This window comes from Micropterus salmoides, unplaced genomic scaffold, assembly GCF_014851395.1.
Source record: "Micropterus salmoides isolate LMB-PRFRI ecotype aquatic unplaced genomic scaffold, ASM1485139v1 Ms_hic_scaffold_3, whole genome shotgun sequence".
Classification (NCBI taxonomy): Eukaryota; Metazoa; Chordata; class Actinopteri; order Centrarchiformes; family Centrarchidae; genus Micropterus; species Micropterus salmoides.
The window spans coordinates 36106845-36118567 of record NW_024042261.1 but is presented as its reverse complement, the minus strand read 5'-3'; the positions used below and the strand labels follow the sequence as shown (position 1 = coordinate 36118567).

Below are 11723 nucleotides of genomic sequence, written 5' to 3'. Positions count from 1 at the left end.
TAATTTCAAATATTACACATCCTATTTAATGCTTCCATTACCAAAATGATTGGCATCCAACAGTTACGATGTGCAATCTGATGACTTTTAATGTACAAAATGTTTTCTGCACTGAGCCAGAAGACAGAAGTGGTTGCAGAGGGGCTACTGCTTTTAAATATTTAAATACTGTTACTGTAGTATAGTTTTAAAATCTGATCAATATGTAAATGAACGGTTTAAGTCAGACAAAGGAAGAAGAGCAGGAGAAGATTGTGGAGTCTCACTTGAGACTTGAGTGGGGACAGCAGCGTGTGTGAAGGATTTAAGGAGGATTACTGCCACAGACAGACTGTCCACTTTACTGTGGACATTAGGAGGTGGAGGGCTGAGATGAGGGAGAGGGGATGGGTGAGGTCAGGGTGTAAGTGATTGCTGGATATAGTTTGAATGAAATTGTGAATTTGAGCCACAAAACAGACATTTATAAATCAGAAAATCTCACCTATTAAAATGGAAAGATCTGGCTGAAGGAATGAGATGAGAGGATAAAAAGGATGCAGCCACAAGAAAAGAGGATAACAAACAGGTGTGAGATAGAGGATTGAAGGAAATACAGATCTGTACTTATTTTAAAAACCGTGCTGCAATACAGCCTCACTTCCATCTAAAAAAAGAATTCCCTATTAGCCTCCAGATGAAAGGGGAGCTAAGGAAGCAGGCAATCAGTAATTACCACTTTTAATTAGAAGGAGAAAGAAAAAAAAAGAAAAAACAGGCGGGATCTAATTTCACAGCCAGACGGACGGCGGCTGCAGGCGGCCGTCGCTGCCAGACGGATTTAAGGCTCATTTCTGCCCCAGACTCAGGCAAAGAACAGTCGATTACACAATTGACTTAAAGAAAGGCTTTAGAGTTTTCAAGACTATTAGGAAATCATAAATAAAACTTCTCAGTATTATTATTTGGTGGTCAGTCTACTCGGCTAACAATGCGCTGGACTTTAGAAGAGCACACAAGGCAATAGTGAATAAGTACTGGTGTTCTAGTATCTTATCATTAAAAGCTATACATGGTCCGTATAGTGCAGTGCAGTTTTGAGGGGTGGATAATATTTCCTGTAGCTGGACAAAATCAAAAAGAGCAGTCTGAAATTTCTCCAGTGACACCTGAGTTAGTTTCTTCTGAAACATTTATCTAAGTTTTGGCATTATTGAATAAATATTTTGAACATTTTGGTGCACCAAAATTGTTTTGTTTTGGGAGGACTGGCTCATTTGAGTCTTGTTTAACAAGTGGTCAGTTTGATTTGATTCAAGTCAGCTTTTTATAAAAAGTGTAAGGTTTGGATTTATTATTAATATTTTATCGTAATAACCTGTCCACAACTGGAACGTGCCCAGGGACTGCAGATGAGAATTAGCCCATATATTATGCATTGTCCCTGATAAATACAACATAATGTAAAGTAACATTTAAATTAAATAAAAATGAGCTACCAAGATGCACAAATTTTTTTTCCCTTATTTGCCCTGACTGCAAGTTAGATAGGGTCACTATCAGGAACAGTGCTGCACTCAGTACAGATTTGGCTCTGTGACATTTTAGGCAAAGCTTAGTTTAGGAAACATTGTGTACTTGCAGGTGTGGAACAAACCTTAATTATAAAATGCTGAAAATCTGAGACAATCAGTTTTTGCTCCCTGTTGCCACGAGCTCAGGAAACGCTTTAAAAAAAAAAGAAAAGAAAAGAAAGACCAGACATCCAGTTTTTGTACAGTTTTATTTTTTTCATTTTTCAGAGTTGTGTCAAATCATCAAAATTATATATAAACAGATAAATTATGGCTCTGATACACTGGGCAGTTAAGCCTGCATTGACCGTCTCATCCTGGACTGAACCCTTATTTAGACCTGAATCCCCTATAAGCTGATAAGAGAACTGTGTCCTGCTTGGTGATGGTCACTTCTTCGGTAAAATAAGTCTTTACCAAATTAATTAATTCTACTTGTTCTAAGGTCCAGCAGTATTTGTAAGAGTCAGCATCAGTCTGTTTGTTTGTTTCCTACAGAGGCCGATTTATCAAGGCTGAATGTTATGGTTTTTATCTTATTTCGGGAACAGTAGTTTCTCTTGGCAGGTATAAAATGGTCGCAAAGGATGATCAGCGGACAACGGACAAATGGCCCCCACCCCTCCTACATAGGAGCAACCACCAACTCTTTTTCAGTGAAATTTTGCAGATGGAGCAGAAATCTTGCAGCTAAAAAGGTGAAAGAAACTTCCAGTCTTTTATGAACCTCACTATATAGTGAAAGGTACCTGTTCTGTTGTATGTCGGCCAAACTAAACGAGCTCTAAAACTGAGGATTGCTATATAAGACGGCTTTTCGCACTAAGAATCTTGAGCGATTGTTCGTCATTATGTGACTGCTAATCATGGATTGGCCTCTAGCCTGAAACTCTGGGGTATTAAAAAGATTTCCTTGTCCACTGGGAGAGGGGACGCTGTAAACAAGCTCTTACGAAGGAAAGCTACCGGATTTATACGACTGAACACAACGGAACCGTATGGATTGAATTAGGACATCTATTTATCTTGTTTTCCATCAGTGCTAATGAAATGACTCCCACGTGTTTTATGATAATTCTATGATGTTTCCTAAAATGTAAAACTACTTATGCAATTTATCCAACATAACATTGTGAAACTCATCCCATCTGGTACACCGCAGCAGATTAAACTAACTGGAGAATTAATCTTAAATATTGTTTGGTCCGATCCATCTTGGTAGGTAGACAACATTAATACAATCCCATCAAAACACCATTACATGGGAAAAGTGACCCAACATTTAAAGGGTCATTTAAAGTAGCATTCCTGTAGTTTTTCATTGACAGACAGCTCTTACGTCTCTGATTGTTAGTGTTACTTTCTCTTTTGAGGAGTATTTATTGACACCTAAACTTTAACCTACACACAGAGTTCACCTGGTTCAGACCATCCTGGTCTCAAGAGAAATTCAAACAGAATAGTCACTACTAGTAACAGTGTTCAGACCAGGATACACAAACTCCAACAGTGGCAACAGTTTCAGGCAGTGTATACATGTTTAGTGTTTTCACCCTCTGTACTGCAGCCAGTGTAAGCAGCCGTGCGCTTTAGTGCCTTGCTCAAAGGCACTTCAGTAGGCACTGTTCACACTGGGTGCTGCAGAGTTCAAATCTGTGACCACAATGATGATCATAACCATGTGATTTAAGCGAACCCTCTCCCTGTTACAGTGCTGCAATTATCAGCTGATTAGAAAATGAATCTGCAAATTCTTTGATAATCGATTAATTATTTACTTTTTGAAACAAACATGCCAATCACTCTGCTTTTATCATTTGATTTTATCACTGTTAACCACATATTTTTGCGTTTTGAAAGGGTTGGTTGCACAGAACAAGACATTTGAAGAAATAACCTTGGGCTCTGGGATATTGTGATGAACAGGTTTTCAAAATGTTTTGATTTTTTTTTACAAATTTAAAGATGAATCGATTAACAAAGATTAATCAAAGTAATTGCAGCACGGTTGTTGACAATTTTCACTGTTGCCTAAAAATGTTGCCGGTGTATCGTTGCCATCAGACTGGTACTAAAGTAGTCTTGCACCTTTGAAACAGTTTAAGGCCAGAGGTACACCAACACTAGATTAAAAAAAACAATAAAAACAAGTAAGAAGGAACCAAAGTGAGAGTTTTGAATGGATGTTTGGTGGGTATTTACATTGCAGGTGTTTTCTTTATCTGACGCTCAAATGCAGAGCGAACAACCGTGGCAGCTGATGGAGACTTTAGCTCTTGCGGGATTTGAACCTGTGACCCGTCAGTTGTTTTTTTTGCAGACGAGAAAACCTGTTGATTTAATTCAGCGGAAAAAAATCCAAACAGGTGTTGAACTCATTTTCTGACATTGATCAACTATAAAAAAAGTCTGTAAACAAAAGATGAAACAGATTGTTGTCGTCTTTTTTTTGTCACCGCAGCTTTTTTTTTTTTTACATGTAAAATATACACCTTATTTTTAGCGGGTTACTGGGGATCCAATAGCTTTGCACCATTGCAGCATTTATTTGTCCCCGTCTTCTTCTGAAAATAGGATTAAGATATGATCTTTCCCATCATACACAAGCATCCTTCATGTATCGTCACTTTACATTTCAACATTATCACAACTCATTTATTATCATTTTTTCTCCGTCTTAAACGTACCGTATAAAAAAGGTTGTTGACATGCACATTCTCTCCCTCACAGTCTCAGCATCGAGGCCGCAGACAGTGAAGAACCCAGAGCTGCAGATGGAGAGAGTTTGGCAGAGTGGATTTTGGGTAAACAACTACGTTTTCTTTGCCACATGACAGTCCAGTTCACTGGTTCACTTTTCCTCCTGGAAAGATACCATGGAGTCAAAATGGCTGTTTTGAAAACAGGAAAACCATTTATAGCCAAACTTAGTCCATCGATGGCTCTGAGCACGCCATAATGTCCTTATTATAATTAATATTAATAATCTCTAACTTACAGCTCACACCGCAGACACGACAAAGTACCAAACCTCACCTGCTCCGTGTCAAAAACTACAGAACGTAACGCTACAATCAACTTAATTAATATGCCAACATCCCCCCATGACCAAAAATACATACACACAATCCACACACTCGCATGTACACACACACACACACACACACACAATTATTTTAGAAAAAGAGAGTGATAAAATGAAAATCAACAAATGCACTTTTACACAGAAGATAAGTCGAACTAAGACCCATAGACGCATGACAGGAAGCTCACACACACACAGTCTGCAGCAGAGGGTGCTGGTTGGCTGTTGTGGTTCGGGGCTTTTACAGACAAGGTAGAAAAACAAAATGTATTTTTAAAAAACTCCCATGAGTCTGTTGCTCTGTTGAAACACTCTCTCTCTCTCATATTGGGTTGTTCATACTGGCTGAGGTGGTGGTTATGTCAGCGATGACTTCACTTGATCACAGCTCGGCTGATGACGTCATTCAGTTAACCCCCGGCTTCCTGTCTGAGTCCAGTGGAGTGTCGAAAAAGAAGTTACAGGAAGAAACCACCCTTCTTTCTCCCTGTGAGGGTTGGGGGTTGGTTCAGGTTATAAAAGACAAAAAGAAGAACGGAGGGAAAGGAAGGACTGTAGGCATTTGAAGCCAGCAGCCATCAATGCCGTCCCATCTACTGAAATCGAAGAAGAGAGAGGATGGAGAGATGGTAAAGAGAGAGAGAGGGATAGAGAGACAAGATAATGAGTGCAAAACTAGCTAGCGGTTGTTCTTGGCAGCTTCCTTGGCAGCCACAATGAGAGGAGTCAGACTGGAGAGAGGCTTCGCCATCTTCAGAAACTGATGCTGAGAGAGGAGAAGGGAAAGAGACAGAGGGAGGAGGGAAGAGGAGAGGTCCAGGGAGGAGAAAGGGAAGGACAAGAAGAATGGAGGGAGGGAAGGGAGTTGGAGAAAAAAAAAAGAGAAATATTTTAATTCACTATAGAAAAAAAGGAAACAGATTCTCAGGATGTTAAAAACAGTTTTACCTGTTGATTCATCATTCAGGAAAAATAAATAAATGGCTACCCTCATGTGCGTTATGACCTTTCTGTAGAAATATCTCTTCAGCGTGTTCAAATGGTACAAAAAGACAAACTACACAAAAACCAATAAAAGACTTGGTAAAATCTAATTTATAATGTTGGTGGTTTAATTATCACATAATGTTAATGTTTCTTTATGACTTCTTTAATAATTAATTTAAATGATGGATGAGCGTGGGTTTAAAACAGAAATCCTGCGTTATAAACTTCAGGTGTGGAGGTCATTTATAAAGGCAGACGGGGACTCATTAAAGATGCTACTGAGTTGCATGTATGGGAAATGTAGGATTCAGTGTTTTGGAAGTCAAGATATTTCAGCCTCAGCTGCTACAATTTTAAAATGTTTTTCTTTTTATTCTGTTTCTTGCGAGTCCCCCAACTCTAAGGAAGTGCAGTACTAAATTGTTGGAGCTCCCCTTTTTTCGTTATAAAATGTTGCCTATGAGAGCTCAGGGGTGGTGTCGCACTGTGTTAGTGTGGTCAGGTTTTCAGGGTGTTCAGGCAAAGTTTCTTGGACTTGAATCCTATTGTTTTTTTGTGATGTATTCTCAACTATAGCAAAAGACACACTTTTTTTGACATAATCATCATCTCTGACAGAGCCACAATCCTTATAAAAATGTTTTTGTCAGTATATATATATAATTCCTCCCACTGCACCAAAATAAAGCCAAAATATCCTGGATACATGCCCTTATTATATTTATAGACAGTCTGTGATTTAAAACAGTGGATCCCCCCTTTAAAGCAACTATGGCAGCCCCCTTGTCATGTTAGACTGAAATACCACAGAGGCCTGAAGCACAACTGTGATGTGCAGGCCTACATAATCCCAGATGAGACCTCTTATTTAAGACAGACAGACAGACAGACAGACAGACAGACAGACAGACAGACAGACAGACAGACAGACAGACAGACAGACAGACAGACAGACAGACAGACAGACAGACAGACACACACAGAATTGAATCCACCTTTAAACAGTTACTTCAGGGACAAGGACTCTAACCACGTACACACACTCTTACAAAGGAACCATTAAATTGAATTACGTCTGAAACAGACCTCCTTCTGAAACATTATAAGTCCCAGTATCACCTCGGAGCTCTGAGTCATAGAACAGTTACACAACTTGTTTTGCTGCTAAGTTCAACACGACCTCCACGTCTCTCCACCTACACAACTGTCTGTGAGCTGGAAGCACTGGGGCTGGATTCAGTTTTTATTTCCTAAACCACCGCTGACAGACAAAGTGCTTATTGTTAGTCAAGTGCAAATGGATGTTTCTGCGTCTTGTGTGGTCACTAACCAGCCCAGTAACCTGTCGTCTAACATCCAAATTTACCATTTACTTTTGCTACTCTAAGTATGTTGCTAATAACACTTACGTACTTTTACTTAAGTAACATTTGCAATGCAGGATTTTAAATTGCACTGAAGCATTTTTATACTGCAGTATTGTTACTTTAACTTAAGGATCCATCTTCTTCCTCCGCCTCGGCGCCCGCCTCATTTCCCAGTCTAGTATTGAAAAAAAAAAACTTGATCTACTGTTTGTATACAGTATTATTAAAAACCCAGACAAGAAACTGGAACAACACACTGTTTCAATGTGTACATCAGACTAGTTTCTGTTGCCTCTATCCTTCTGTTTGTCAGTTACTTTTCCTTCTAATCTGTTTTAATTTTTCCTTTCTAAAATCTCTTTTTCAAGAGAAACTCGGCTGTGAATGCAGTATAAATACATAGTTACACCAATGAACACAAAGAACATAAATAGGATTAAGATATAGATAATATCCAGTTCATCCATCCAAGATGAATAAACAGTCAACGAACACATAAACAATGTTCCAAAACTTTCTAAATAAATTTAGAAACAAAACGCATTGACCAAGAGTGTTATTTTCCAGATCCTTTTAAATGTGTTGTTGTAACCTGTTGGGAAGGGCTGGGAGGTATAATAAATATTCTGCGTATTATATTCATAGTTGTCTTTATTGTATATTTGAATATTTATTTAATAGGGATATTTAATGAACATGTTTTTGTCTTTCTTTTCTTTCTTTTTCAATTTTGTTATTATGTTATAATGTACAGACTATGAACACACACACAGTACCTGCAGTAGCTCTTTAGCCGACCCTCTCTTCTCCACGTCCATCTCCAGACATCGGTTCAGGAAGTCTCTGAATGTCGTCGACAGTTTCTCCGGGTTCTGCAGCTCCGGCGTCCCGTTGGTAGCTATGAGATACAGCGCCTAGGCAAAACACACCAGCAGCATGTTAGTCAGAATCTCATGAAGCGTGAAACTTTTAAAATCCTTCGTCTGATTTTATCTGAGTTACTCTTGTTTATGTTGTAGTAATATGTTTTTTTTATTCTGAGTAACTAACTGTGGTGTCCAATATGTTACTGTCTCTGTATGAGCCACTGTAGTGCTGAGGCGATAACAGTGAGAGTTAGCGTGTTTCAGTTATTCTTGTTGAGCTCCTCATTATGACGTTGTGTAACAGCAGTAATTCTTGGCTGCTTGACTTGATCGCTGGTCTGTTTCTTCCAACGACTCGTTTCACTTTCAGGAATTTATTTTCTCTGGCAGCACAAAGCGTTCCGTGTCCTGTCAAAACGTCCTGCAGGTTGAACAAACTTGCTATCCTAGCAACATTAAGGCAACAGTTCATAATGCAGCACCCTCTGTAGGAGCTGGTGTTACAGCAGTACTGTCTTTATGACCAGTTTATCATAAGGGGTAATAATGTTGTTGAGATCAGATTCTAGCTGGAACCTGAAAGTTTTCTATTCTGTGACTGTCTTATAAAAGCAGCAGGGATCCAATCACAAAATCCTTCTGGGAGACACTCCTGTGTGAAGGTGTGAATCTACAACTCCCTCAAATATAATACAACCCCCATTTATTCAAATGTTATTTCCAGAAATAAATTATCGTCTTAATATCGAGGCAATATTTAACAAATGCATTTGTGTTGGTATTTACTGTCAAACTATTTTTACAATGAATAAGAAAAAATAATCTTTTGCCGTGCTTATCAGCTTTTACTCTCTTGGTTAGCCTGCAGCACATCTCACCCTGAGTGGATTTTCATTCAGGTAAGGCGGCTCCCCCTCCACCATCTCTATGGCCATGATGCCCAGGGACCAGATGTCCACTTTGGGGCCGTAAGCTTTACGGGTCACGACTTCTGGAGCCATCCAGTATGGAGTCCCGACCATGGTGCTGCGTTTACTCTGCTCCGGAGTGATCTGGGCGCAGAACCCAAAGTCAGCTGGGAGGAGGAGAGAAGACAAAATGAGTCCATGTGCTCACAATGTTTGAAATTCTGTCTTCAGATGAACAAAAGAAAATCAAGCAACACCTTCGATATGGAAAAAAGCTGCGATATATTTACTCCAACTCCCTCCAACACAAATATTTGGCCCCCCAGAAAACAGCTTTAGTTTTTTACATGAAGTGTCTTAAATCTACTGTAGATAACAATATAAAGGCTCATGTTCACTGAGTGCAACGAGAGCTCCCCCCACTGGTCACACTGAGCAACTACAACAACACTCTGCTGTTAATAAAGAAGGAATAAATGCACTGAATGAATAAACTGAAAGAATGAAATGACAAATCCGTTGTTGGACATACTGAGTTTGACAGAGCCGTCCATGCCCAGCAGGATGTTGTCGCTCTTGATGTCTCGATGGATGACCTGGTTCGAGTGGAGGAACTCCAACGCCTGGAGACACTGGAGAGGCAGAGACACAGAGACACATTAAGACACTTCTTCATGTATCGACATCACCATATTTAGCAAAACATAATGCATCATTATGACACCATTACCATTAAACCTACTGTAATAATTCTATTAAAGGTTTAGTCCGTCTTTAACCATCCAGAAGAGTCAGTATCAAAATCTACTGAATGTTTTCTTGTATTCCCTCTATCAACATTCTGTAAATAGCACCGTTTTTAAGATCAGGGATGATTTTTAATATTAAAAAAGGGACCCTCATTGTTTGTGTGAACACAGATTCATCACAATTAGCAGATAACAGAATTCTTTTTGTGTCACTTAGTGTTTCCAATTACTGAACATTTGATTGATGAGTCCAACAGATCTGAGATCAGAGCTGCAAGTGGGGTCAAGACAGATCAACCTCATGTCCCATTGTCATGGTCTCAGTTTGCCCCAAACTCTGAATAATCCACAATCAATCTTTAGCAGATCATCCAGCTAGAAAGAGAGATGATGTCAAAGTGGGCGGGCCTCACGTCTCTTACCTCTCTGCACACAGCAGCTATCTGGGCTTCATCCATGCAAGTTTCTGTTACGACGTCAGTCAGCGAACCTCCGGCCAGGTACTCCATCACCACCCACAGCTCGTCACCCACCAGGTAACTGTGCAAATATCAATATATGCAGGTATATATATTTACGATATAGGAAGACAGGAAATGTTTTTTTAGAACCAGAGGAAACTCCAGCTGCACTACAGGAAATTCAATGGAGGGATTTGTATGTTTTTCAATTTGTGAATTTGTCCTCTAATATTATTATTCACTTTTATATTTAAGTCAGTTTTATTGGCCTTTTCTTGTCAGCCCCGAGGATTTGGAACAATTTATCTAAGAGGATTCGTTAGCTGCGGCTGATTCCCTTTTACCGTGTAGATTACCCTGATTTTAGTTAATCTGACTTGCTCTTACTTTCTCTAGTCGTTTGTAACCACCACAGTTTAAGCCCATCTGCTTTTATTCTTGTTTGATTTTTTTGGGGTGGTTCAGGCTTTTACTATTCTTGGCTTCATGCTGTAAAGCACTTAGTAATTTTGCCTCTAACATAGCTTGATTTTATGTTATCAAGTACTTTGCAACCTTTATTTATAGAACAAAACAAAGTTTATTATTAGCAGCAGAGGTACGATATAAAATATACTGGCTGGACAGAAACAGTAAATCAGTGACCGTGAAATTGTTGTTTCCATGGGGATGACAGCATTATCACCAGTCTTGCATGTGCCTCCTAAATATCTCTCAAGACAAACGGGTAACCATGAGAACCCCCCCCTACATGACGAGTGGGTTGGTTGACAACAGCAGCACTGAATAGCCTCTCATCATGCGTCAGTCTTCCCAGTTCACAGCTCAGTTGCGTTTCCTCACTAATACCTACAGTGTTTCCACAGCTCCTGAAACATCTGGCACATCACAGAGGTGTTTTCCAGGTTTCTAAGAAAAGTCGTGGAACTTCACTTTTGGCTAATTTATATTTAAATAATTTTTTGTTGTCGGAACGGCAACCTGAACAGAAGGATCTCAGCTGAGTGTGAACCTGCCAAAACCAAATATAATCCTCCAAATTTAAAGCTGCAGCCTCCAGAAAGGTTTGTCTGCAGGCATCAATCTCTCTCTCTCTCGCTTTCTTAGTTCAATTCAATGGGGCTTTACTGGCATGGAAAACATTGCCAAAGCAAGTGTGAAATAAAAACATGAATATAAACAGAAAATTTGTGAGAGAGGGAGAGTGAGAAATAGAGAGATAGATAGATAGATCAGTCCATTGAACCTCAAGAGAGCTGTTCATTTTTAGGGTAATACAACAGAAGTGAAAACATGACTATGTTCCAGCTAACTGGTTGAAGAAACCAGTAAGGTTTTAGGTCACGAAAGCACGCCGACATGGTAATAAACAGTCATAATAATGTCTGAAAATTATGACAGATACCCCCTGAGAATATTAACTGCAACAGCAAAAAAAAGCAGTCAATTGCAAATGGTTGCAGACTTATCGTCCTACAGCAGGGAACAGGCTGGAAATCACCAAAGAGATCCGTGAAATGGAAAAATTTACTTTTCTATTAAGACAGAGAAACTGTTTTTACATTGCAAGATGGATCAAATTGAGAGTATATTTGCTGGACGGCTTCGCTCACCTAAAACAACATGGTCATTTCTGTCATTTTCTCTTCAGTGGATGAGTTTAACCACTGCAGGGAGTTATGGAGCAGTGAGGAGCTGCAGGTGACACCTCTAAATCCTCAGCACACTAATAAACTCCCTTTATTGT

The 11723-nt window shown here is 39.4% G+C and overlaps 1 protein-coding gene across 3 annotated transcripts in view; it reads right to left on the bottom strand.

Annotated features, from left to right (window-relative positions):
- Positions 1-1745: 1745 nt before the first annotated feature.
- pak1 (p21 protein (Cdc42/Rac)-activated kinase 1) overlaps positions 1746-11723 on the bottom strand; it is a 76524-nt gene continuing 66546 nt past the window's right edge. For all 3 annotated transcript variants that reach the window (XM_038693674.1, XM_038693675.1, XM_038693676.1), the window contains 5 exons: positions 9938-10055; positions 9299-9398; positions 8737-8933; positions 7769-7906; positions 1746-5404 (listed from right to left, as the gene is read on the bottom strand). In XM_038693674.1, coding sequence (XP_038549602.1) covers positions 5318-5404; positions 7769-7906; positions 8737-8933; positions 9299-9398; positions 9938-10055 — 640 coding nt within the window. In that variant the 3' untranslated portion in view covers positions 1746-5317. The remainder of the gene's footprint in view (positions 5405-7768; positions 7907-8736; positions 8934-9298; positions 9399-9937; positions 10056-11723) is intronic.